The sequence below is a fragment of the Eucyclogobius newberryi genome, unplaced genomic scaffold, assembly GCF_026437365.1.
Source record: "Eucyclogobius newberryi isolate DKJ021-1_F unplaced genomic scaffold, fEucNew1.0.hap1 SCAF_21, whole genome shotgun sequence".
Taxonomy (NCBI): Eukaryota; Metazoa; Chordata; class Actinopteri; order Gobiiformes; family Gobiidae; genus Eucyclogobius; species Eucyclogobius newberryi.
Genome location: NW_027315846.1, coordinates 11,106,312 through 11,132,740, shown reverse-complemented (window position 1 = coordinate 11,132,740; position 26,429 = coordinate 11,106,312). Strand labels below are relative to the sequence as shown.

The 26,429-nt window shown below is 41.7% G+C and overlaps 1 protein-coding gene across 1 annotated transcript in view; it reads left to right on the top strand.

Annotated features, from left to right (window-relative positions):
• The window catches only part of gfra4a (GDNF family receptor alpha 4a), a 175,378-nt gene that overhangs the window by 144,477 nt on the left and 4,472 nt on the right, over positions 1 to 26,429 (top strand). Inside the window, exons 5-7 of the mRNA XM_072457536.1 lie at positions 5,859 to 5,968; positions 11,456 to 11,590; positions 23,879 to 24,048. Coding sequence (XP_072313637.1) covers positions 5,859 to 5,968; positions 11,456 to 11,590; positions 23,879 to 24,048 — 415 coding nt within the window. The remainder of the gene's footprint in view (positions 1 to 5,858; positions 5,969 to 11,455; positions 11,591 to 23,878; positions 24,049 to 26,429) is intronic.

The window sequence follows — 26,429 nt, the reverse complement described above, 5'->3', positions numbered from 1 at the left end:
TGCCTTTTTTCCCAAGTTTTGGTGAAGTTTATAATTGTACTTCCTGGTTGGACATGAACAGCAGTAGAGTAGCAATGATGTCACTGTTTTACGATGACAGTTAATGACACATTTGCACCTGCATCATCAATTCCACATTTTCAAACCAGAAGAAGTGCACAGTGATTCCAGTGATGATTATAATGCAAGACCCTCATATTTCTCATTTGCTATAAAAAAAAAAATTGATTTAGACTGCTATGGTGAAGTCTGCGTCTGCTTTTCTAACCCTGGTGTTTTCTCTCTGAGGGGAAAATTGTTCTCAGTGCATTAACCACAAAGATAACCTTCAATAAAACCAAACAGCAGATTTACTAGAAACTGACTGAGGACCTGAGTGCAGCTTTCACACGCTGACCACAGATTACATGCTGTTGAAACAAGACTCAAGCTCAGCTGTTGGACTGCCACGCTCTTATTAGTTATTATAGGCACAAATGAATGTAGCTACAGAATTACAGGGAAATAAATAAAAACTGCTGTAAGATTAGATTAGATTTTTGGAATTCTTTAAAAAATAAAAATGATGCTGATGGTAATAATAATAGTGATCATAATACTAATCATAATCATCATCATACTCATCATAATAATAATAATCGTTCACATCATTTGAAACTGGAGCATTGGCGTTATTATAATTCAATATGTACATACAATTCAGATTTTCAGTTCTTTATAGATTCACTGGAAACTGTATTTGATATTTGGTTCTCTGTAGACCACACTATAACCCAGTTGTAGTGCAAATTTGATTATGATTCATCTTGCTGCCCTATTGTTTCTTTATTCTACAGATTTGCAATGCTTGATCTTATAGGTTGAAGGTTTTCTACATCCTTTTAGTATTTTACATTATGCAGACATTCTATTGATTCTGAATCAAAATTGGTTTCTAAATGCCATCAGAAACACAAAGACAAATGAACCAAGCGAGATAATCTTTTCATACTTTTAGGAATTCATTATTTATTAAGTCCCTCTATTTCCACGACAACAAATGATTCAAACTCACTTATGCAGCGGCTTAGAAGACAATAAGTGGCATTATGTATTTTGAAGCTGAGCCTGGCTGCCATGATATATTCACTCACTTTTAATTAGTCAACTGTCTTTAATTAATTCAATTGATAAACTCATTTAGTGTTTAATTAGTTTAATTAGATGTGTGTTGTTTACGGGGGAGTATTGAGCAGCACTATAGTCATTATTGGAACTGTTATTATCTCAGGCTTCACACGACTGCCCTGCCAATATTTACCCATGTGGAAGTGGAGTTATCGAGGGAGTTAGCGGCAGTTTGCTCTTTGTACATGTAAGATTGAAATCAGAAAAGTATATTTATCCAGAGAATACAGAGGCGATGGAGAGGACGCTTGCACTGCATTTAAATTCCTACACGCCACGTCAAAGAGATTGTTTCTGGTGAAAAGGGACAGACTTTGGACAAGACAGCTTTGCAAGATTGAGATTATGTAAAGAGGAAGAGCCATGAAGTTTCAGTAAATGTATCGTGATTTTGCAATCTAACGAAATTCAAGGCTGGTTTTATTTCATGGCTTTTCTATGGCTTTATGCAGACTTTATGAAAGCAGAGACTGTTACCAATGTAAGCGATAAAAGCTCAAAATCACCTAGAAGCTTATTTAATCATTAGTGTGGCTCAATGACTGTGAACTCAGATAGACACTTACAAGCCAAGTGTCAGATGTTAGACGATTTCTTAGAGTCTATTATTTGGTTTGACATGTATTTTATGCTAGAAATAATAACTGCATCGCACATTGAGGTGGCAGATCTCCAAAACGTTCTTTATGTTGGATTACATTTCGGAAAATAGCCTTCGACAGATCATTTTCCTCCATCATTTATCCTTTTTGTGTGCAAAGGGAAGATTTGTGATGCCAGCTGCTGTCAATGAAGCCCTGCGAAACCATAATGTCCTGTTGATTTATCGAGATGAAACCGTAAACATAATGTCCTCTTGATTTATCTCGATGAAACCGTAAACATAATGTCCTGTTGATTTATCCTGATGAAACCGTAAACATAATGTCCTCTTGATTTATCTTGATGAAACCGTAACCATAATGTTCTCTTGATTTATCTCGATGAAACTGTAAACATGATGTCCTCTTGATTAATCTTGATGAAACCGTAAACATAATGTCCTCTTGATTTATCGTGATGAAACCGTAAACATAATGTCCTCTTGATTTATCCTGATGAAACCGTAAACATAATGTCCTCTTGATTTATCTCGATGAAACCGTAAACATAATGTCCTCTTGATTTATCTTGATGAAACCTTAAACATAATGTCCTCTTGATTTATAGTGATGAAACCGTAAACATAATGTCCTCTTGATTTATCTCGATGAAACCGTAAACATAATGTCCTCTTGATTATTTATCTCGATGAAACCGTAAACATAATGTCCTCTTGATTTATCTCGATAAAACCGTAAACATAATGTCCTCTTGATTAATCTCGATGAAACCGTAAACATAATGTCCTCTTGATTTATCTTGATGAAACCGTAAACATAATGTTCTCTTGATTTATCTCGATGAAACTGTAAACATGATGTCCTCTTGATTAATCTTGATGAAACCGTAAACATAATGTCCTCTTGATTTATCGTGATGAAACCGTAAACATAATGTCCTCTTGATTTATCCTGATGAAACCGTAAACATAATGTCCTCTTGATTTATCTCGATGAAACCGTAAACATAATGTCCTCTTGATTAATCTCGATGAAACCGTAAACATAATGTCCTCTTGATTTATCTCGATGAAACCGTAACCATAATGTTCTCTTGATTATTTATCTTGATGAGACCGTAAACATACTGTCCTGTTGATGTATCTCGATCAAACCGTAAACATAGTGTCCTCTGATATAATATGCTAAAAAACCCTAAAGATCTTTTTGTACCATTTAAACATTTTCTTTAACGTAAACAAAAATCAATTTGCAAAACGTCTACTTTATTAGAATGTCACTTCCTGTTGTCCCAGAGCTGATTACACAGATTAGCACAGCTCTGATATTTGAGCAGTTGATGCAGATTTTCATTACATTGTTTACATCAGTGAGCAGAGCCAAGATGGCGGCCGGTGGCACGGCTCATGTGTCTGGCATGAACTGATAGAAGAGGATTTACTATTGGGCTGTTTTTGGAGGCCGTCATTTCCCATTCTTAACTTTCTAGCTACATATTGGCGTTTTCTGTCATGTAAAAAAAGAAAATTATTTCCAAATGAGATTGATTGACAGGCTGAAATAGCAGACATCTTGATTGGGTTGGCACTTTCTTTTCGAGAGCAATTAAGTTTTATTAAAATTGATGCTTATCTGGGTCAATTTAAACCCTCCATTCCCAGCGTTAACGCGTAACCGCCAAAACGGTTCATTTTGAGCGTATTAAAATGCATCAGCTGTCCTCGCCCTTATCCCAGCAGACTCGCACCATTCCAGCCACTGCATACATCAACCACATTTAATCTAGAGCCTCTTCAAATGTCAACCACGCGAAGGACTTCATCCGTCTCGCCTATCGATCAGCCTCTATACCCCCACGATACCGCCGCTAATGTCCCGTCCAAGGCCCCCACCCTTCATTTGCACCTCGCCGACTGTAAGCATTAAGTCTGGCCCGGGATGACTTCACTGCACGTTATTACAGACGTGAGAGATGAGAGTTGGGGAAGTAGAAAGAGAGAGAGAGAAGTCGCTGGCGGTGTCCTCGGGGGACGCGAATGCTAGCCTGCAGGAGCTGATCTGCCGATATCCTGGCCCGGATGGTCTCGTGCGGCCAGGCTGATGGCGAGGGAAGATCTGTGGCTGCGAGGAATGGTGAAAATGGCGGGTGTTTGTTTCAAAGATCCTTATTTGTCTAATCTGGGCACAGCTATAGGCCGCCAGACAGCTATTTAGGAGCGGAGCCGAGGTCTAGTTCTGTCTCTTGTCGCCCGGACTGGCAGACGACCAGAAGACGTCCGGGTGGGGGAGGGAAGTGACAGAAAGGGTGAGACGTGCGAGGCTAAGTAGTGGAGGAGAGGGGGAATTAGTTATATTAGATCAGGGGTCGCCCACCTTTTTCCTCTGGAGAGCGGCTTTCACAAAACATACACAAAGACTCCTGTTGGCGTTGCAAGAAATGAAGTCGATAAAAGGGTGACAGCCGGCCTTAAGGCTCATTCATATAGATTTGACAGGTGTAGGTTCACATAGAGGCTTCTGTCCGTCATTCATCCGTTTGTGACTAGAACAAAAAGCAAATGTTAAAAAAAAATCTCTCCTCCATTTCTAGGCTCTTTTCCAACAAATTTAGCTCAAAGCTGCCATGGGCGCATTTTGGTCAATTCTCTCTGGACAATAAAGAGGGATGGTTTTATGACAAAATACATTTGTTTTATTATAAAAGTTAAGAACAGGCCTATTTAAAGCGGTTTAAAATTCAGATATTGGACAAATGTAAATGAATGGGACGAGCACACATATGTAGCAAATTAAACACTGAAAGCCATGCAAAATAAACAAACGAACAAAATGCGGCAAAGCAACTGAATGACAAAATAACATACACATAACACACAGGCAGGACTTGCCAAAATTGAAGAAGAAACCATTTGTTATTTTCTAGAACCCCTTTTGGTTTAAAGTGCGTGGTGCCTGCGCCTGTGCGTTTATACACAGTCCAATTTTGATCACAAGCAGGTCTGTCAACAGTAACATGTGGATGTACAATATTCAGGGACAAAACAACGGTCCCCCTCACAGGAGGTGGCAGCCCGAAGTGCCACCCACGGCCAGCAAAAGAAGGGGGAGATCCGAAGAGGAACCCGAAACCACACCGTGTCCCCAATACACCACATATACAATCCTTTGGGGAAGTATTTGGGAGGGTTAGAGAGCTACTTCAATAGACCTCTGTATTAGCTCAGTTTTCATGGTGCTAATTAGACCAAAGATGCCTCAAAGAACTATGTAAGGCATTTCTCCCGAACCTGTTCCCAGCATTAGCCATGAAACATCCACTACATCTGCAGTGCTGCTACGGCCACGTCTCATTTCATAGATTAAAACCTCAACTCCTTGGTTAGTTAAGGGAGCTCAAACATTAACATATCTTCCTGTAATGTAGGTTTATACCAGATACGTTTTTACAATGCCTTATATTATTACAATGTTAATTACGATCGCCAACTCTAAAAGTTATAATCACTTATACTACTACCTCTGTGGAACTAGAACTAGTGCTCAAACTGTCCATACTTCTTCAACTTCTGCTCTTTCCCATTGGTTTTGTTTAAACGTCAGTGCAGTAAATGCCTTGGTATTACACCGTACATTACATACATTGGTTATTACATCGCAATATGAAACAGACCTTCTACTTTATTTTATGGTAACATTATTAATCCTACTGCTAATCTTTACCCAGCATGAAGACTATAAAGCGTGGCTAGTGTATTCTTGGTAACATTCTATGGAAAGATGGATGCAAAATCAGTTATCATGCTATTTGGTTAGTATTACCATAAGTTTCAGCTTCCTGTTTATTGGTGCTGTATCATTTTGTTTTGAATGGCTAGATCTTCATCGTTCTGAATAAAACCCGTGGCTTGTTTTTAAAAGAATGTAAAGGTGTGTAAAGGTCAGTTGTGTGTCTACTGTACTAGTGAGTATATTATAAATGTCTTGTTGTCTCCTGCTGCTATTGTTGGACCCGATTGTCTGTAAAAAAAAACCTCTTCTGTACGCCATGATCCTGGGCCCAGTCTAAGTGATGGATGTCTCTGCTCTCAGGTCCCGCTGGGCTCAGTTCCAGTTCGACTGCCAGGCCTCGGACCTCAGTTCCAGCGGCTGCAAACAGGAGAACTATGGAGCCTGTCTTCTCGCATACACCGGACTCATAGGTAAGATGTCTATCACCTTTACCGTATTTCTACAACGTTAAAAGACTATTGTGTGTTATAGACGTAAAGTCAGGAAAACAGGAGGAAAAGTATATATATGGGTAGAAGTTAGAGCTGCTAGGAGACAAGGCCTAAAGGAAGACTAAAGGAGAGATTTGTGGATGTATTGAATGAGGACATAAAGATGGTTGGAGTGAAAGAGAAAAGGCCAATCTGAGGGCAACAGTTGCACTGTAAACGAGGAAGTAAAAACAAAATAAGAGCTGAATGAATTTTGTTGAGTTTTGCTGTATCTTCTCCTGCACAGACTGGCTTAAAGGAGACGTTTGCTTTTGTTATATGGTAATAGAAATAGGTCCATTGACTTCCTGTTCAAAACTGCAGAACTGACAAGCTTCATGGTGAAGAGGCAGCAGCAGAATGTCATTTACATGTTTTTATTTTTTATTTTAAGTGGCTACGTCACATTTAGAACTTTTTTTGAATAATTGCAACTACTACCAGAATGTGGGTGGGGATAGGGGGTGGGTGAAAACAGGAATTTTCTGTGAACGCGGGCATCGAGAATCAATCAAAATACAACTTTTAAAGCTCATTAAGTTGATTTTTCCATTAGTATCTCGTGTACTTGACTCTTCTCGTCTCTGTCACCTTTGGGGTTTGTCACCTGCTTGTCACATGGAAATGTAATTACTTTCCTCAGAATGTTCCTTAGTATGACATTATACTCATCTGTCAGGGTTTTAGGTTTTTATTGCCAAAAAACAACATAGATAAGATGCATGTTTACTGTCCATGCTCCCCTCTCCACAGATCTGACTTGTATAAGTTTAAAGCCATATTGTGTAACACTCTAGGCAAAGCAGTAATGAGCTGGTGGCAGACTCTCCATCAGTAAAGTTACATAGTGCACCTTTAAAACAACGTGTTAATGATCCTTTTATCACAAACTGATCAGAACGTGTTTGGGTTTTTTATCAAAGAAATGATTTCAATAAAATGTGGATGTACAAAATAACTTTATCATCTGGATGATAATTGTCTGATTAAATATAATTTGTTGACCAGAGATGACTTAAAGTTAATTTTACCCATGATTCAACCCTTGTCCTCCAATTGCTTTGCTGTTTGGTTTTAAAGAGAAGGAGGAGGCGGAGAGGAGGAGAGGAGGAGGAGGAGAGGAGGAGGAGAAGAAGGAGAAGGAGGAGGAGGAGAGAAGGAGGAGGAGGAGAGGAGGAAGAGGAGGAGGAGGAGAGGAGGAGGAGAAGAAGGAGAAGGAGGAGGAGGAGAGAAGGAGGAGGAGGAGGAGAGGAGGAAGAGGAGGAGGAGGAGAGGAGGAGGGGGAGAGGAGGAGGAGGAGAGGAGGAGGAGGAGGAGAAGGAGGAGGAAGAGAAGGAGGAGGAGGAGGAGAGGAGGAGGAGAAGAAGGAGGAGGAAGAGAAGGAGGAGGAGGAGGAGAGGAGGAAGAGGAGGAGGAGGAGAGGAGGAGGGGGAGAGGAGGAGGAGGAGAAGGAGGAGGAAGAGAAGGAGGAGGAGGAGAGGAGGAGAGGAGAGAGGAGGAGAGGAGGAGGAGAAGGAGGAGGAGGAGAGAAGGAGGAGGAGGAGAGGAGGAAGAGGAGGAGGAGGAGAGGAGGAGGGGGAGAGGAGGAGGAGGAGAGGAGGAGGAGGAGAAGGAGGAGGAAGAGAAGGAGGAGGAGGAGGAGAGGAGGAGGAGAAGAAGGAGGAGGAAGAGAAGGAGGAGGAGGAGGAGAGGAAGAAGCGGAGGAGGAGGAGAAGAGGAGAGGAGAGGAGGAGGAGAAGAAGGAGGAGGAAGAGAAGGAGGAGGAGGAGAGGAGGAAGAGGAGGAGGAGGAGAGGAGGAGGGGGAGAGGAGGAGGAGGAGAGGAGGAGGAGGAGAAGGAGGAGGAAGAGAAGGAGGAGGAGGAGGAGAGGAGGAGGAGAAGAAGGAGGAGGAAGAGAAGGAGGAGGAGGAGGAGAGGAAGAAGCGGAGGAGGAGGAGAAGAGGAGAGGAGAGGAGGAGGAGAAGAAGGAGGAGGAAGAGAAGGAGGAGGAGGAGGAGAGGAGGAAGCGGAGGAGGAGGAGAAGAGGAGAGGAGAGAGGAGGAGAGGAGGAGGAGAAGAAGGAGAAGGAGGAGGAGGAGAGGAGGAAGCGGAGGAGGAGGAGAGGAGGAGGAAGAACGTAAGAGGCTGAGTGAGGTCCATTCTAATCAATAGAGTCTGATGAATGTGTCTGAGGCTCTACTTGGCATCACAAGGAGCACAATTACAACCATTGGCCGCTGTTTGGACTGAATTATCCTTCACAAACTCAGGTTGAAGACCTAATTCATGTTGTTTTAGCTCTTGAAATGAAATGTTTAATATTGAGATGTCTCACAATGGAAGAAAAGTGAGGAACAGTACTTAAGTCAACTGTTTAGGTAACTTCACTTTAGTACAGTTTACAGAGAATATTTTTTACTTCTTTACATTTCTATACGTCTGTATTTTCTGCCCACTACATTTTTGAAAAGGACTAAAAAGTAAAGAGTAATTTCCTTTGCTTTGAGCAAACAAAAACATATAAAAATTACCTCTTATGCTTAGATAGACTTTTTCTTTCTTTATTCCATTTTGTCCACATCTTATAAAAGGGAAGTCTCAAGCTGCTTGATTTGATGTAGATATAAATAAAGCTGTAACCCACTTATTTACAGTTAAATCAATCATTCTGGGACGCATCAGGGTCAGTTTGTACTCCAAACCCACAAGTGATAAATTACCCTAAAATAGAATGGAGAAATTAATCGGACATTTATATGCATTCCGCCTGGACATTGTTGCTTTATTACAACTCCCTAAAACTCCTTTTTAGTGAATTTACCTTCAGCTTTTTAACGAGAATTGTCAAAACCCAACAAATGCTCATTTTAGTTTCAGCCGATCCCTCCAGAAACCAGCTTTACTCATTTATATATTTAACAAAGAAAATCTAGGCGAGATTTAAAATCTGAATTCTTCTGAGCAGAGCTTCTTATGATCAGAGTAAAACAGACATCACAGTCCAAAACTACAGAGTCTCAGCTTCACAAAGGGTTCAGGAACAGCTTCAGTTTTAATTGGTGTTTTAGGGGGGGAAATAGACCCTTATGCATGAGGAGCATAAGATTAAGTTATTATTGTTGATCAAAAATTAACACAATAAAATATCTTAAAATCACTACATTTGACTGTAATAGACATCAAAATCTGAGTGAAACCTATTTAAAAAATCAGATACCCTAATTATCCATATTTCTGTTGTCAATTCAAACCATATTTTTCAATGAGATTTAGAAAAAAGAACAAACTTTGTAAAGTCCCTTGGTATTTATATGTTGTACCCTTCAAAAGAAGCAGCTTTGTGTGGGACAGACAAAAGAAGACAGACACTTGTCCGACCGTGATTGGCTTTTTCTCACCTCAAAGTGTGTATCCAGGCCGCTGCTGCTGTTGTTTGAAAGTGTGGGACCGAGGAGAAAATCGATGAAGGTAAATCACAACTTTTTCATGTCCCCACTGCCTCAAAGAGCAGCCATTTTATTTCCCGGCCCCTTTAAAAATACAAAACTCACAAAGACGTATCACCTTTCTCCCAGAATGACATCCCCAAAGATTTCAGCCCAGAAAAGTCCAGAGGCGCCAGGTATAAAGGAGACAGAGGAGAGGACTTTAAAGCGGAGGGCTGAGGAGGGCTGTGGAGGGCTGTGGAGGGCCTCTGCGGGGCCCCGGCTGGATCACAGAGCACTTCTGAGCAGTGAATGTACAGCTAGAGATGATAGTTGGGTCTGAAAGGGGACGCGGTCGTGTTGTCAAAAGAAAATCAATACAAACTACCACTGAAACGAGACACGCAGTAAATATCACTTCATAAATATAACCGTTCAAGAAGGAGAAAATCAAACCTTCAAGTGTTTTTACTATTGTGGGATCAAAATTGGTATCGAGTCTGAAGTTTGAAATTATTTTGTGACGATTTCTTGGTTGAACTTGTGGTTTAGTACCAAAAATCAGTTTCCCGTCATTCTCAAATGTAGTACTTTCCAGAGTTGCACCAGCCAAAAAATGCATAATACAGAAGAAAAAATCATATATAAGTCGCACTGGAGTATGAAATGCAGTTGCAAGTGTGAAAATAACAAATGATATCACATATAAGCCGCTCCGGAGTATAAGTACATAAGTATAAATATAAGTATAAGTCGCACCCCGGCCAAAACTATGAACTTATTGAAAATACGGTAATGTTGTGTTGAGGTTTTGGAGATCCCATGACCCAAAGCTTCAAATGCGGGATACAAGCTTTGCATAAACATAACAGACCAACATGATTTTGCCAGACTAAGTGCGAGGTTTGAGGCTCGTGATGTTTAAAAAGTACAATTTGGTGTGTCACTAATGGCAGTGAAGAGCTCTGTAGAGTCGCTTCTGCCGCTGCTAATCAAATGTGATGGGAACAGTATGTGTTGGTTATTCAACAATCCACCACCAGAATAACTTGTTGGTTTGCTGGTTTTGTCAAGACTGCAAATAGTATTTCAAATAATGGTTTAGATTTTTTGCAGTCAGTTTTGTATTTCCGTTTGATTTGATACGCTTAGGGGCCAATTTTTACTTAAAAGGCTGAAAAAATGACCCCCAATTAAAACTAAAGCTACAAACGATTGGCTGCAGCCTTTGTGAAGCTGAGACTCTGTAGTTTTGGACTCTGATGTCTGTTTTGCTCTAATCATGAGTAGAAACAAGCTCGGCTCAGAGGAATTCAGACTTTAAATCCCGCCTAGATTTTCCATTTCAAATGTATGAATGAGTAAATCTGGTTTCTGAGGGATCGGCTGACTGACAGTCAAATCTGTTGGGTTTTGACAATTCTCTTTTAAAAGCTGATGGTGAATTCACTAAAAAATGAGGCTTAGGCACCTGTAATAAAGCAAAAATGTCCAGGTGGAATCCATATAAAAGTCCTATTAATTGTTAACATTTTTATTTGTGGGTTTGGAGTACAATGGAACTGGAAATAAGTGGGTTACAGCTTTATTTTGTAGTACAACATGTCTAGAAGCTTGAGAGTTTCCTTTTATAAGATGGTGGACAAAATGGAATGAATAAAGAAAAAGTCCGAAGAGGTTTTTAAGATGCTCTATATGAGACTGGGTACAAAATAAGACAAAAAAAGACCTAAATAAGCAAACGTATAAATCAAACCACATCACCACTTCAGCAGTAACTGTGGGGCGGATAAAAATACCCCCAAAAGTGATTAAATCCATGAGAACTGGATGTGTTTTGACATTAAATATAATAAGTACATTCGGTTCAATTCACAATTTTGGGCTTACAATTTGTATTTATTTATTATATATAATTGTCATTGTAGAACAGCCTTTTTTGGCTTCTCCAGAGGTGTAACTCACAAGAGCTTAACCCACTTTCTTATTCCACTTTTCTATCATCTGTGTCATCTGTTTGCAGGAAGCACAATCACTCCAAACTACCTGGACAACTCCACCTCCAACGTGGGCCCGTGGTGCTCCTGCGCTGCCAGCGGCAACCACCGGGAGCAGTGTAACGACTTCCTGGAGTTCTTCCACAACAACGTCTGTCTCAGTGAGTAATGGCCTTGTATTTTACGAGAAAGAGAATTTGAAAATCATCTGCGAAATTGCGCTACCCTGATTTTTACGTTTTGTTTCTTTGTGTCTTTGACTGTCCATAAAATATCACTTTATCTATATCTATATCACTTTGATGTATTGTTATTTGTTGTTATTATTTAAGACGTGACTCAAAGTTTGTGGACCACAGACATGAGGACATTTTGCTTATTTGTCTCACACAGCCACATTTGCTGACTTTGGGGAAAATTTGTTCTGGAAAGTGTCATGTGATGGAACAGGCTGTGAAACTAAAAATACATGAGGATACAGGGCAAATATGAGCTTCCGTTACATGTGCTCTTATATAGAGTGAAAATAAAACAAAAAGAAGAAACCTGTGTGAAGAGGCGTTCAGCAGACGAAGAGGCGTTCAGCAGATGAAGAGCGGTTCAGCAGACGAAGAGCCGTTCAGCAGACGAAGAGCCGTTCAGCAGATGAAGAGCGGTTCAGCAGACGAAGAGCCGTTCAGCAGACGAAGAGACGTTCAGCAGACGGAGAGCCGTTCAGCAGACGAAGAGCCGTTCAGCAGACGAAGAGCCGTTCAGCAGACGAAGAGCCGTTCAGCAGACGAAGAGCCGTTCAGCAGACGAAGAGCCGTTCAGCAGACGAAGAGCCGTTCAGCAGACGAAGAGCCGTTCAGCAGACGAAGAGCCGTTCAGCAGACGAAGAGCCGTTCAGCAGATGAAGAGCCGTTCAGCAGATGAAGAGCGGTTCAGCAGACGAAGAGCCGTTTAGCAGACGAAGAGCCGTTCAGCAGACGAAGAGCGGTTCAGCAGATGAAGAGCGGTTCAGCAGATGAAGAGCCGTTCAGCAGACGAAGAGCGGTTCAGCAGATGAAGAGCCGTTCAGCAGATGAAGAGCCGTTCAGCAGACGAAGAGCGGTTCAGCAGATGAAGAGCCGTTCAGCAGATGAAGAGCCGTTCAGCAGATGAAGAGCCGTTCAGCAGATGAAGAGCGGTTCAGCAGATGAAGAGCCGTTTAGCAGACGAAGAGCCGTTCAGCAGACGAAGAGCGGTTCAGCAGATGAAGAGCCGTTCAGCAGACGAAGAGCGGTTCAGCAGATGAAGAGCCGTTCAGCAGACGAAGAGCGGTTCAGCAGACGAAGAGCCGTTCAGCAGATGAAGAGCCGTTCAGCAGATGAAGAGCCGTTCAGCAGATGAAGAGCGGTTCAGCAGATGAAGAGCCGTTTAGCAGACGAAGAGCCGTTCAGCAGACGAAGAGCGGTTCAGCAGATGAAGAGCCGTTCAGCAGACGAAGAGCGGTTCAGCAGACGAAGAGCCGTTCAGCAGATGAAGAGCCGTTCAGCAGATGAAGAGCCGTTCAGCAGACGAAGAGCCGTTCAGCAGACGAAGAGCGGTTCAGCAGACGAAGAGCCGTTCAGCAGATGAAGAGCCGTTCAGCAGATGAAGAGCCGTTCAGCAGATGAAGAGTGGTTCAGCAGATGAAGAGCCGTTCAGCAGATGAAGAGCCGTTCAGCAGATGAAGAGTGGTTCAGCAGACGAAGAGCCGTTCAGCAGATGAAGAGTGGTTCAGCAGACGAAGAGCCGTTCAGCAGATGAAGAGCGGTTCAGCAGACGAAGAGCGGTTCAGCAGATGAAGAGCCGTTTCTCCTTCTGTCTGTTCTCGTTAAAATTTCAAAGCAGCTTAAAGTAATTCATGAGGATGTGTAATGTCCTGCTGTCAAGACACATGTATTGGTCAAATGAAAACATGAATAGTTGTCTTCTCATGACTTTCTTGCATCATTCATTCATCTGCTTCATTTTAGTTCCGTTAGGAGCCTTTGGTCCTTTGAGTTAAGCTGAGTAGAGCGAGTTGTATAATGCAGTGGTTCTCAAACCTTTCAAACCATGAGCCTCCATGAGAAACGATTTGGCTCCACTTGTACTGACAAATATGTTGTAAACACGCTCTAAAATAGGACAATACCAAGTCTAAGTTCACGTAAGCCTAAGGTAACAAGGGCGTGTTCACAGTTGTCCTAGTTTGGCTTTGGGTTTGGTTTAGTCCTGCAAGAGATAGATTTCTTTAGTCCTGTTCTATTCCTGATAAAGTCCTCGTCAAGTCAAGGTTACAAAAGGGCTACATCTCCCAGCATGCACTTACTGGTTTGAATTTGAAGTTTCTCCTTGGTCTTGAAATGTTTTTTACAGGCATCACGACCATTAAAAGCAACAACTACTTTAAGCTCAGTACTTTCCTTACATCTGTACCAAAAGTGCAAAGAAAATACACATTCCAGACCTAAAAATGAAGGTGTATCTATTCCTGCCGCCTGATGGATGCCTTGTTTTCCATCCTGTTTACTATAAGCTCCTTAGAGACGGGGGGAAAACAAACCTTTAGAGTGTCCTCATTTCGTGTTTGTGTCTGTGCAAGCGGAGTCTGTCCAAACAGGGCGTGAGATAATGGGGACGAGCAGGTTTTTAATGGAGACGTGATTTGCAGCGCGCCCATGCATGTCCTGCACTCTCCGGGAGCAAAACGGTCAAAAACAAACACACGGACCCTCCAAAAAAACCCAGACGTTCTATTTTGGTTGCTAATCCCTGTGTAAAAATAGCAATGAACAGAAATGAAATGGATTTATCAGGGCTGTTCCATCAATGACGAACACTCTTCAAATCGCCATGTGTCCAAATATTGAAGAAATGTTTGGTGCTTGGACGTTGTCGACTCTTACACAGTTAAATATACGCAACACAATTTTAAATGCTCAACAACAACAACACAACAACCGGGTAACACAATATTGATTATATATTGTTGATTATAATGCATTTCACTTCAATTTTCTTCTTTATTAGTCTTCATTATAGGTGGGTAAGTATATTTTACTGGATATACTGTATAAATATTACAGACGGATGCCATGTTAACGTAATGTAATATTTTCATTTAATGAGCATGTAACTGTACAAAAATGGAAAAGGAAAATGTGGTTCTACAGCTGCCTCTCCTTGTCTTAGTTCTTGTAATAAAATAAAGTTATTTGTCTATAATTATACACAGACAAGACGTATAATGAAATCCTTTTGACTGTAAACGCACCTCCACGTATCACACATCCACCACAACACATAAATAATACTTACCACAGTAATAACACCACTGCAACTACATGTTAGACAATATCCAAACACATTTTTAATAGCATTTTAGTGACCGGATGAGCAGATTCCGTCAACCTGCGTCACAACAGTTACATAACGCACCTTTGTGAGTCTGGTTGTTGTGTAGTATAGCGAATATAATAAAGTTGCAAAGACCAGCAGCTCAGCGTACCCTGGTACACCCTCATTTAGTACGTGGTTTGCTCCGTGTGCACTGTCAGACTCTCATCCGTCTCCGTTGACGTGCCGTTTCCCTTTGCTCCCTGACTTCAGCAGTATTCGGAGAGTGGAGCCGGTGCTGCCGCTGTGCTGGGCGCTGCTGCTGAGGCAGGACTTCGGGAGGCCTTTGATGACTTTGTAATTGAGCATAATTTGGTTTGCTGCCTGCGAACTAATGAGGCAGGCCCAGAGAGAAGTGTCCGACTAAAGCAGTGTCCTTTGTGGAGCTGGAGAGGTGAAAGACGGCAGGAGAACTGATCCGTGTTAGAGCTTCTCAAATGACCGTGTAGGTCCCTCTGATAGTATACGCGGGCTTAAGTGAGTTTAGGTGTGTTTAGTCCTGGTTTACTCACTGCTTTCTTTAGTCCTGGTGTAGGCACATTATGGTTTATTCTGTGCTGTCGTCTCCTAGTTCAGAACTAGTTTAATCTTAGGTTAATCCTGGTTTAGACTTGTTTGGCTTTATCTATTAGGTTGTGTTTTCTGTGGTGGTTTGAACAGAGTGACGGGTCCAGCAGCACATGACAAAAGGGTGCTTTGAATGAGGAACATTTTGTTTAAATAAACCTGGTTTTGTCCAGGAGTTTAGACCTGGTTTGAATCAAAAATGTCACACTTTATCACATTTTAGTGATTATTGTGGGGGGGAAACATCACAATGTTGCAATTTGTCTCATTTACTGACACTACGACCAAGCAACTGTGAAACGCTTTTCATTCACATGCAACAGATCACCATTCTTCTGGTATGAAACCAGCTTTGTGAAATCAAACTTTCAAAATGATAAAGTTATGTTAAAAGACTTGTACCTATGTTAGAAAGTAGCATTTGTTTTAGTAGATATAATGTAGTAAAAAGCATCTATACGGGTGATAATGAGCACTTTCTCAACATCTAATTATGGTATTTTATTTGTGAAGCAGGAAGTGTAACGTTAGCATGCTAATGTTTGGCAAAAGTCTCAGGGAGAAAGTGATTTTAAACTCATTGTGGTGAATATTTAGGGTGCTGGGAATCCCCTCTCTGTGCGCCCTGGAGCAGAGAGCTGAAGGTCACTGCCCTGTGCTCATGAGACAGTTATGGCTTGTCTGTTCCTCAGACTGATATGGAGAGCAGAGAGCCTTCTCTTATGCTGCTCCCACAGCTTGGAATTTCCTTGCTTGAAAAGCTTGTCTTTGTTAATTTTGAAAGGAATTTATAAATGTAAATGTGTAGATGTTTTTTATGATTTGTCACTTTGCCCCATGTCACCATTGAAAAAGGGTTTGAGCTCAATAGGCTTTACCTGGTTAAATAAAGATAAATCATAATAAAAATCATGATAATAATAAAAAAATAAAACATAATATAAAATGAGGTTAGTGAGTGATATAGAGCTTCAAATTAAAATACAATTTTACACAATTGTATTTGTTTTAGTTGTTATGATTTATATTGTGAATGAGTGATTTATTGTGAATGATCTCTATTTCTGTTTAGTTTATTCTTGGGTTAGTCCTAAGTTCTTCTTTCTTTGTGTTTTTTAATGTTATTTCATTCAAAACCTTGATTTCAGTAATAGCTCAATCATTATGTCAAGGAGCAGCATCTGACTCTTCACATCCTCCGAATATCAGGCAGAGGTGAAGTTCATTTATTTCAGCAATTATTTTAGTTTGAAGAAAATTTTACTGAATAAGCAGTAAAGTGTCAAAAATAAAGTGCTTTTCAGCCAGCCACATAAAAGGAGTAAGCGAAAGGTCTGGAGGAGGAGGAAGAGAGGCGTCGTGAATGTCCAAACATTTACAAAGGAACTGTCCCAGCAGCTTAACATCAGGCAGAGAGAGAGTATCTAAACCTGAGGCTGTTGTAGGAGCAATGTTGTGACGGACAACGTAGTGTGCAGAGGTATTTTCTAGTGAAGGAGGTGTTTGAGTCACATGCAACATGGTTTTAGTCAGAAAAACGTTGTGTTTGTTGGCAAACTTTCGGGGCAGCAAGATAAGGACAGACAAATAGCAAGAAATGTATTATTTTCTTTATAGTAAAATGATATGATATTGGAGAGTGAGTGCAGGATAGTCCTTTCAGTTTCATATTCATGCATGCATATTTAGCATACACCACACATATTTGATTACAAAATCTTACATTTTAGGCTGAAGGCTAATCTTAGTCACAGAATGGGAACTGTGTGGGTTTTGTAGTGCTTGTGGTTGTCTGCTCTTATTTGTATTCCTTTTATGTAACCAGTGTGTCCCGCTTGAAGTTTCAGAAAAGGAACCTATACGTCGCACATTCCCATTTCATTATTTTATTTTGATTCAAATAAATAGATGAAACGGTAATAGAATAATGTTACAATTTGTTTTATTTAGAGTTGGTTTCTATTGTTGAGCAGATGGTATTTCATCCTGAGCCAAATGTCATCTTTCAGTGTGCACTTTAGAATCCTCCTGCATTTCCTCCTGCCATTGATGGTTTGGACACCTGGACGTCCCTCGCCCCTCAGGAACACTAACCTCGCTCCTCACTCTCTCACACCTGTCCCACCGCTGCTAATGACCCGGGACGATACGGCTAACCACTCCGCCGCTCTCCACACAACATGCTGACAGTCTGCTCTTCTCTCTATTGACTGCACGGCCCCACCGCTCGCACAAGTCGCTAATTAGCCGCGGAGTTGGCAAGAGGAGCCGAGCGAGGGTCACTCTCCCGCCGCAGCGGCCTGATGGATTGCGCTTTCCTATTGGACACGATCGGGAGCAGGAGTGGGCATTGATTGGCTGCGGAATTTCGTTTGCAAAGAAAAGGCTCCTCGGAGGATGGATCAATTTATTATGATCCTTAGAGAAATCACTGTTTGTGTGTCACACCTCGACACAGAACAGAGAGCTGAGAAATCCCCATAACTGATAACTACTGGTTCACCGCAGGAAGGAATTATAACTGCATTCTGACTTTAACGCAGTGAGCGACTACAGCAGAGCAACGTTTTAATTCTGCAAATGCACTATAAAGCCATAATTCAATTGTGCATTTTTATTTGACGTGGTTAAAGGTGCACGGTTGCTTTTTTCTGAGGAGATGTTATTTATTTGACTAGAATGTTCCACAGTATGGCATTAAATGTATATGTATCCAAGTTACAAGTTCAGATCTGGGTAAAGTCGCGCACAATCACAGTAAGAATGCATTTTGTTGGCTATAAAAATGCTTGCAATTGAATAAATGTGAGATATAAAAGGCATTTCTTTGCTGGGAAACAAGTCAGGCAAAGCACTGCGGTACATCTCCATGGAAACAAGCATGTGGCGGACTCACTGCCAGAAAAGTTTTTTAAAATGTGTTGTTTTTTGTTTGCAAATAGACAAAACAAAGTGTCCTTGCTGATGCCATGTAGTAGATTTCACGTCGCATACTCCACTTGCGTCATCTTTCGCATGTTTTAATTGCAGTCACTGTTATGCAAATACCATTGTAATCAGTGTGAGAAACAGCAGAGGGGGAAAGCACAAATCCTGATGGGGGAATGCTCTCGTTACGTGCTGGTACATATGTATTATATAGTGTTTAACGTCATGCTTTTCCTCTGGGCCGAGCCGCTGTGAGTGATTATGCAGCCCAGTGTGCGTAAAGTGTAATAGTGTGAACCTGTTCATCAAGAGAGAAGAAAAGAGAGGAGAAGAGGAGAGTGGAGAGGAGAGAGGAGAGGAGAGGAGAGAGGAGAGAGGAGAGAGGAGAGAGGAGAGAGGAGAGAGGAGAGAGGAGAGAGGAGAGAGGAGAGAGGAGAGGAGAGAGGAGAGAGGAGGGGAGAGGAGAGAAGAGAGGAGAGGAGAAGAGAGAGGAGAGGAGAGGAGAGGAGAGGAGAGAGGAGAGGAGAGGAGAGAGGGGAGGAGAGGAGAGAGGAGAGAGGAGAGAGGAGAGGAGAGGAGAGGAGAGGAGAGGGGAGAGGAGAGAGGAGAGAGGAGAGAGGAGAGAGGAGAGGAGAGGAGAGGAGAGGAGAGAGGGCTCAAGGTGATGCAGCTCACTTGAAAATAAATCCAATATTCATTTATTTATTTATTTTCATGGGTTTTTCTACATCCATTCAAAATGATATTGCTGTTGAATAGAAGTTATGTACATCATTTCCAGAGAGCTGCTGCTGCCATCTATTGCTGTATTACCCATTTCTTTATACACACCGTATTTTCTGCAGTACAGGGCGCACTGGATTATAAGGCGCACTGTCAATGAATGGACTATTTTCGATCATTTTTCACATATAAGGCGCACCGGACTATAAGGCGCATCAAGCGAAACAAAACGTGTACCACACAAAATCGCTTTGAGGTCAGTTAGCACAACCAGAATTCATCCATATATAAGGCACACTCGTTTTTTGAGGAAAATTCTAGGCTTTTCAGTGTGCCTTATAGTGCGGAAAATACGGTATATTTAAGAGGCACCAACATTTCTGGAGGAGGGTGCGCCACCTGTTTGTCTCCGTGGATATGACATTGTTTACCTGGTATGTTCAACAGTGTAGTGTAGTGTATAGTGTATAGTGTAGTGTAGTGTAGTGTATAGTGTGTAGTGTATAGTGTATAGTGTATAGTGTGTAGTGTATAGTGTATAGTGTAGTGTAGTGTAGTGTATAGTGTGTAGTGTATAGTGTATAGTGTGTAGTGTATAGTGTATAGTGTAGTGTAGTGTAGTGTATAGTGTATAGTGTGTAGTGTATAGTGTATAGTGTATAGTGTGTAGTGTATAGTGTATAGTGTATAGTGTGTAGTGTGTAGTGTGTAGTGTGTAGTGTATAGTGTATAGTGTATAGTGTATAGTGTATAGTGTGTGGTGTGTGGTGTGTGGTGTGTGGTGTGTGGTGTGTAGTGTGTAGTGTGTAGTGTGTAGTGTGTAGTGTGTAGTGTGTAGTGTGTAGTGTGTAGTGTGTAGTGTGTAGTGTGTAGTGTGTAGTGTATAGTGTATAGTGTATAGTGTATAGTGTGTAGTGTGTAGTGTGTAGTGTGTAGTGTGTAGTGTGTAGTGTGTAGTGTGTAGTGTGTAGTGTGTAGTGTATAGTGTATAGTGTGTGGTGTGTGGTGTGTGGTGTGTGGTGTGTGGTGTGTGGTGTGTGGTGTGTGGTGTGTGGTGTGTGGTGTGTGGTGTGTGGTGTGTGGTGTGTGGTGTGTGGTGTGTGGTGTGTGGTGTGTGGTGTGTAGTGTGTAGTGTGTAGTGTGTAGTGTGTAGTGTGTAGTGTGTAGTGTGTAGTGTGTAGTGTGTAGTGTGTAGTGTGTAGTGTGTAGTGTGTAGTGTGTAGTGTGTAGTGTATAGTGTATAGTGTATAGTGTGTAGTGTGTAGTGTGTAGTGTGTAGTGTGTAGTGTGTAGTGTGTAGTGTGTAGTGTGTAGTGTGTAGTGTGTAGTGTGTAGTGTGTAGTGTGTAGTGTGTAGTGTATAGTGTATAGTGTATAGTGTATAGTGTATAGTGTATAGTGTATAGTGTATAGTGTATAGTGTATAGTGTGTAGTGTGTAGTGTGTAGTGTGTAGTGTGTAGTGTGTAGTGTGTAGCGTGTAGCGTAACACACGTTCTTGTGCTTGTGTTTCATTCAAGAGGTTAACATCGTAGACCAAACTCTCTTTTTCCTCTCTACCCGCGTGACCACCCGTGAGCAATATCCTTCCGCCCCACAAAGAGTTCCATCCAAATTGAACAAAATATAAATCGTCTTACATACTTCCCTCGCTTTTAATGAAATGTCCTCGTTTCACCTTCAATTCCCAAATACACAAATATACATCATCTTACAGTATTATTAAACTGATCAATCTCGCATTCATTCAAATATGGCGTCACCTGCTTGTCTCCATGGCCAAATATATAATGCCATGCTGTGGAACATTACAGGCAAAGCAATAACATCTCATTGGCTGGCTTGTTGTTTTTCATTTATTAGTTAAAAAATATTTGAGGTTTATAGTTTGTATAATTGGAGCATTTGTTGTATAGGTGGGTGTTATTATTATTATTATTATTATTATTCACGCTGTTACATTTATTTGTGTTACTAATTCCTCATTTGTCCAGGAGTGCTCTGTAGTAGAACATGTTTCAAAGGTCGTCTTCTATAACTTCCTCTGACAAACGTCCTGTACATTCATGTTTGCACCTTTAAAAACACTCATGTCCATGTTCTTTTACTCCTATAATACACTTGTATATTCCTCTCTTTTATCGCAGCAACATCAAAGAGTCTAAATGGTGCAGTCGCTCTTTACTGTCTTTTCCTGTACTCACAATCTTTAAGTTCTGCTTATCACAACATCTCAAAACACTTACTGCAAATGACTGACTCAGATCAAAAGGGAAAAATCAAAGAAATAAAAAAAATAAGAATAAATGCTTTCACATGGAAAGACTGTCGACGCCAATATGTCATTAAACCTTCATTTTGATGAAAATCGAGCCGAAATGACATAGTGTCCTCTGAAGTAATGGATGTTTATTGATTACAGTCATCAAATACAGAAACATGATTATTTCTCCTTAGATTTGACCATGTTAATTCCTGTTTCACTGCTGCAGTAATTGAAGCTTTTCGCCATCAGAGCTTTTAGTCTCCAGTGCTAATGTCTTAGGATATTTAATGTGTCGGCCATGTTTCTTTTCATTCTATATATATTCAATGTAGATGCAATTCATGTTTCAAAAGCTGTACAGTAGTTCAATCATTTTATAGCATTCTGGAGTGTAGGTGTTATTGAGTTATTGGTGCATCTACCGCACAGCAAAAGGTTCAAATTCGAGTGTCGTGCAGAAAACGTTGCTGGTTTTTAGTATCTGTTATGAATGAATGAAATATGATCATAATGGGCTTATGTTGACCTTGTAACTGCTTGAAGGACACATGCAAATATGGGTTTATGATTTTATTTGACTGGGTTTATTCTTTTAGGACTAGTAACATCAAATTAAGCACTTATTACCTTACCTTTTGTTGTTTTGAGTCTTTGCAGCACTTTAGAAACTGTTATCAAATGTTCTACGTGATAAAGATGAATTGGATTTGATTCAGCTCAACACATCCAGCTTCGTTATTATTATATTGTGCTATTTTCAGTATTGGGTATTGGCATGAATATAAAGCCAAAGGATTGATACTGAATTAGTGCATCTGTAGTTCATTCCAACATTCTGACTTCTTTTGATATATCTACCAAATTAGGTTCTTCTAAAAGATATTAAGTGATGGATTTTGGAGTATGAAGTTTTCCCTGACTTTTTTTAGTCTATTCTACCACTTTACAATATAAAACTTGTCATATTTGGACTTTTCTGTTCAAACCAAGGTTAAATAACAAACAAATAAACTCTATATATTTACTTATGAGCTTGGTGTTAGTTTACTTTCATGCACAGGCACTTCAAACCTCCAAGATTTCTCCTTTTAATAACAGGGAAAGTCAATCTTCTTCCCATTACACCTTTTGTAGGATGAAATCATAAATATAAGTGCGTGCATAATATTCAGAGGGACAGCAGAGCATGTATGTGGACAGACAGAATTAGTGGCTGCATATACCACCTCTCTTGGCCTCTCTCTGCGTGCGGCCTTGGGTTTTCGCTGAATGAAAATGAAAATATGAAACCCATCTGCATAATTCACATACTTCTGACCTCACTTTCAAATCAATCACGTCCGTGAAATCAGATGAGGAGAGCGGGACTTAGCGGTGGACTATAAATTATGTTGAATGTGATTGTGAGATGGAGCAGGAGAGCAGAGGCCGGAGTGGTGGAGAAATGTTCCTTTGTGGAATTCAGGACCACAGCTGGGACAGCGGGTCGGCTGGAGGTGAGGGACAATCGGAACTATTCCATTCAGAACGCAATATCATAACTGAATTAGACTACTGATAAAGATATAGGTGCGCGTTAAAGTTGGTAATGTGTGATGAGTATTCGGTAATGCAGTAGTTAACTAAAGACACTCGATTGGTCCACCCAAATGAGGACGTAGCAAAAGCTCTTCAAACTATTAAGTTAAAAACACAACTGCACAGGAATACGTTTCTAAGCTTTGCAGACAAAATAAAACCACATGAGTGAGTTGTTTTTTCACACCTCTGAAACCTGAATGGCACATGTAGGACTCTGTATCATTTCCTGCATATTAATGATTGTTAATGTGACAATTGAATCACTGAAAATATGCAACATTACAACCCAAATTACCTGTTCCAGTCTCCTCATTTTGGAAACTTGAATTTAATTTGGCTCTCCCCCCTTTGCAGAAATTTAATCTCAAAGGTCGACATGAGCTGATCCTAAATTTCATTACGACAGGATTTTGTGTTTACATTCTCACAGAGCAGCTCCTGTCGCGCAGATATAATGGATCATTGTGGATTATACTTGTCATACAGTTGAGAATGCATTTTCTTTGCCATCTGCAAGACAAATAAAAAACAAATTAAAAGGCAATTATCTCCTGGAAAATGTTCATGTTACTGTATTTTCGCACTTAAAAGCCTTTAATTGTCTCAAAAAACGACAGTGCGCCTTATAATCCAGTGCACCTTATATATGGATTAATTCTGGTTGTGCTTATTGACCTTGAAGCAATTTTGTGTGGTAGACATTTTGTTTCACTTTATGCGCCTTATACATGAAAAAAGATTAAAAAAAATAGACCATTCATTGACAGTGTGCCTTAGAATCCAGTGCGCCATATAGTGCGGAAAATACGGTAATTCACTCCTAATAGAATAAAATGTGGTACTAGTTTTGAATATGCAGACCAAACGGGGCTACATTTAGAATCAAACATTTTTTTCCTGTGTAACTTTCTTTTGTTTTTTCAGTTGATACCAGACCTTGGCTGTGATTGGTGCACATAAGAAGAATTTAAATGTATTTTATTTCATTTGTGTTGTGTGCAGAAAACGCCATCCTGGCCTTTGGTAACAGCTCAGATGGGAGGTCCGGCTCCAGTCAGCCCGGGATGGCCAGCCTCGCCCCCGGCAACCAGAACCCACACCTGGTTACGGTTGCCCCCAGAGTCTCCATGGAAACAGAGCAGAGCATCCTCAGAGCACAGATACCTACTCAGGTGAGACCAGAGCATATATATATATATAATAATGAATGTTAATGAAATGCGAACATAGCAGACATAGCGTTGTGTTGGTAAAAGAGCTTCTCTTTGTGAATGAAAAATGGATCGAGCTCATCAGAGGTTTTGTATATCTATAGTTTATATGTTTGATGTTTTGGAGATCAATTTTGTACAGTTTGTACAGTAGAAGCAGCAGAGGAGGGATGGTGAAGAAGGATGTCCTGGAATCCAATGAAGTAAAAGTACATTAAGTGTGTCGATGTCGGGAAATGTAGGCAGATGAAGTGCTTTATCCAACTTTGAAATACTGATGGTAAAATTAAGCACCCGGATAATTATGTAAGGCAAACGACACATCTTTAAATATGTAAAATGTGTAAACAAACATTCACAGAGATTACTGTCTTTATACATTATGCAAACAGTCTTAAGGAGGCTTTACGACGGAGCATCATCATTAAACAGCCGCTCTCACGATACAGTATGAGCAAGTTCAGCAAATCAATGCCAAAGCTGTTGCAACGACACGATTTTCCCAGTGAAGGACGAGTAAAGATGTTTTAAACTTTCTTATGAAAAAATGATGCAGGTTGTAATATTGTATTAATTGTGTAAAAAAAATAATATACAAAAATAGTGTGTACCATGTGCCTCTGTCTGAAGTTGCTGCTAATTTATGCGTTTACATTGTCCCCTCAAATAAAGACTAAACTAACTCTACTACTGCCTGTACTGTACCCATTATAACCACTAACATAGTACTACTTCAGAGTGTTACTACCATTAAATTCTACTACTATTGCAACTCCCGACTCTCACTCCTTTTTTTTTTCAGTAGTATTTAATACTACTGAAAAAAAAAGGAAATCATTTTAAACATACATATTTCCATCCATCCATCCATCCATCCATCTTCTGCCGCTTTATCCGGGGCCGGGTCGCGGGGGCAGCAGTCTGAGCAGGGACTCCCAGACTTCCTTCTCCCCAGACACTTCCTCTAACTCCTCCGGGGGGATCCCGAGGCGTTCCCAGGCCAGCCGAGAGACATAGTCTCTCCAGCGTGTCCTGGGTCTTCCCCGGGGCCTCTTCCCGGTGGGACATGCCTGAAACACCTCCCGAGGGAGGCGCCCAGGAGGCATCCGGAACAGATGCCCGAGCCACCTCAGCTGGCTCCTCTCGACGTGGAGGAGCAGCGGCTCTACTCCGAGCTCCCCCCGTGTGGCCGAGCTCCTCACCTTATCTCTAAGGGAGCGCCCAGCCACCCGGCGGAGGAAACTCATTTCGACCGCTTGTATCCGCGATCTTGTTCTTTCGGTCACTACCCAAAGCTCATGACCATAGGTGAGGGTAGGAACGTAGACCGACCGGTAAATAGAGAGCTTTGCCTTTCGGCTCAGCTCCCTCTTTACCACAACGGTCCGATGCAGCGACTGCATCACTGCAGCCGCTGCACCGATCCGCCTGTCGATCTCACGCTCCATCCTTCCCTCACTCGTGAACAAGACCCCGAGATACTTGAACTCCTCCACTTGGGGCAAGGACACCCCACCCACCTGGAGAGGGCAAGCCACCTTTTTCCGGTCGAGAACCATGGCCTCGGATTTGGAGGTGCTGATTCTCATCCCAGCCGCTTCACACTCGGCTGCAAACCGTCCCAGTGCATGTTGCAGGTCCGGGTTTGATGGAGCCATCAGGACAACATCGTCTGCAAACAGCAGAGATGAGATCCTGTGGTCCCCAAACCGGACACCCTCCGACCCCTGACTGCGCCTAGAAATTCTGTCCATAAAAATTATGAACAGAACCGGTGACACAGGGCAGCCCTGGCGGAGTCCAACATGCACTGGGAACAGGTCTGACTTACTGCCGGCAATGCGAACACAGCTCCTGCTCCGGTCATACAGGGACCGGACAGCCCTGAGCAAAGGGCCCCGGACCCCGTACTCCCGGAGCACCCCCCAAAGGACACCCCGAGGGACACGGTCAAAAGCCTTCTCCAGATCCACAAAGCACATGTGGACTGGTTGGGCAAACTCCCATGAACCCTCGAGCACCCGATGGAGGGTATAGAGCTGGTCCAGTGTTCCACGACCGGGACGAAAACCACTCTGCTCCTCCTGAATCCGAGGTTCGACTATCGGTCGGATTCTCCTCTCCAGTACCTTGGAATAGACCTTACCCGGGAGGCTGAGGAGTGTGATCCCTCTGTAGTTGGAACACACCCTCCGGTCCCCCTTCTTGAACAGAGGGACCACCACCCCGGTCTGCCAGTCCAGAGGCACGGTCCCCGAACGCCACGCGATGTTGCAGAGACGTGTCAACCAAGACAGTCCTACAACATCCAGATACTTTAGGTACTCAGGGCGGATCTCATC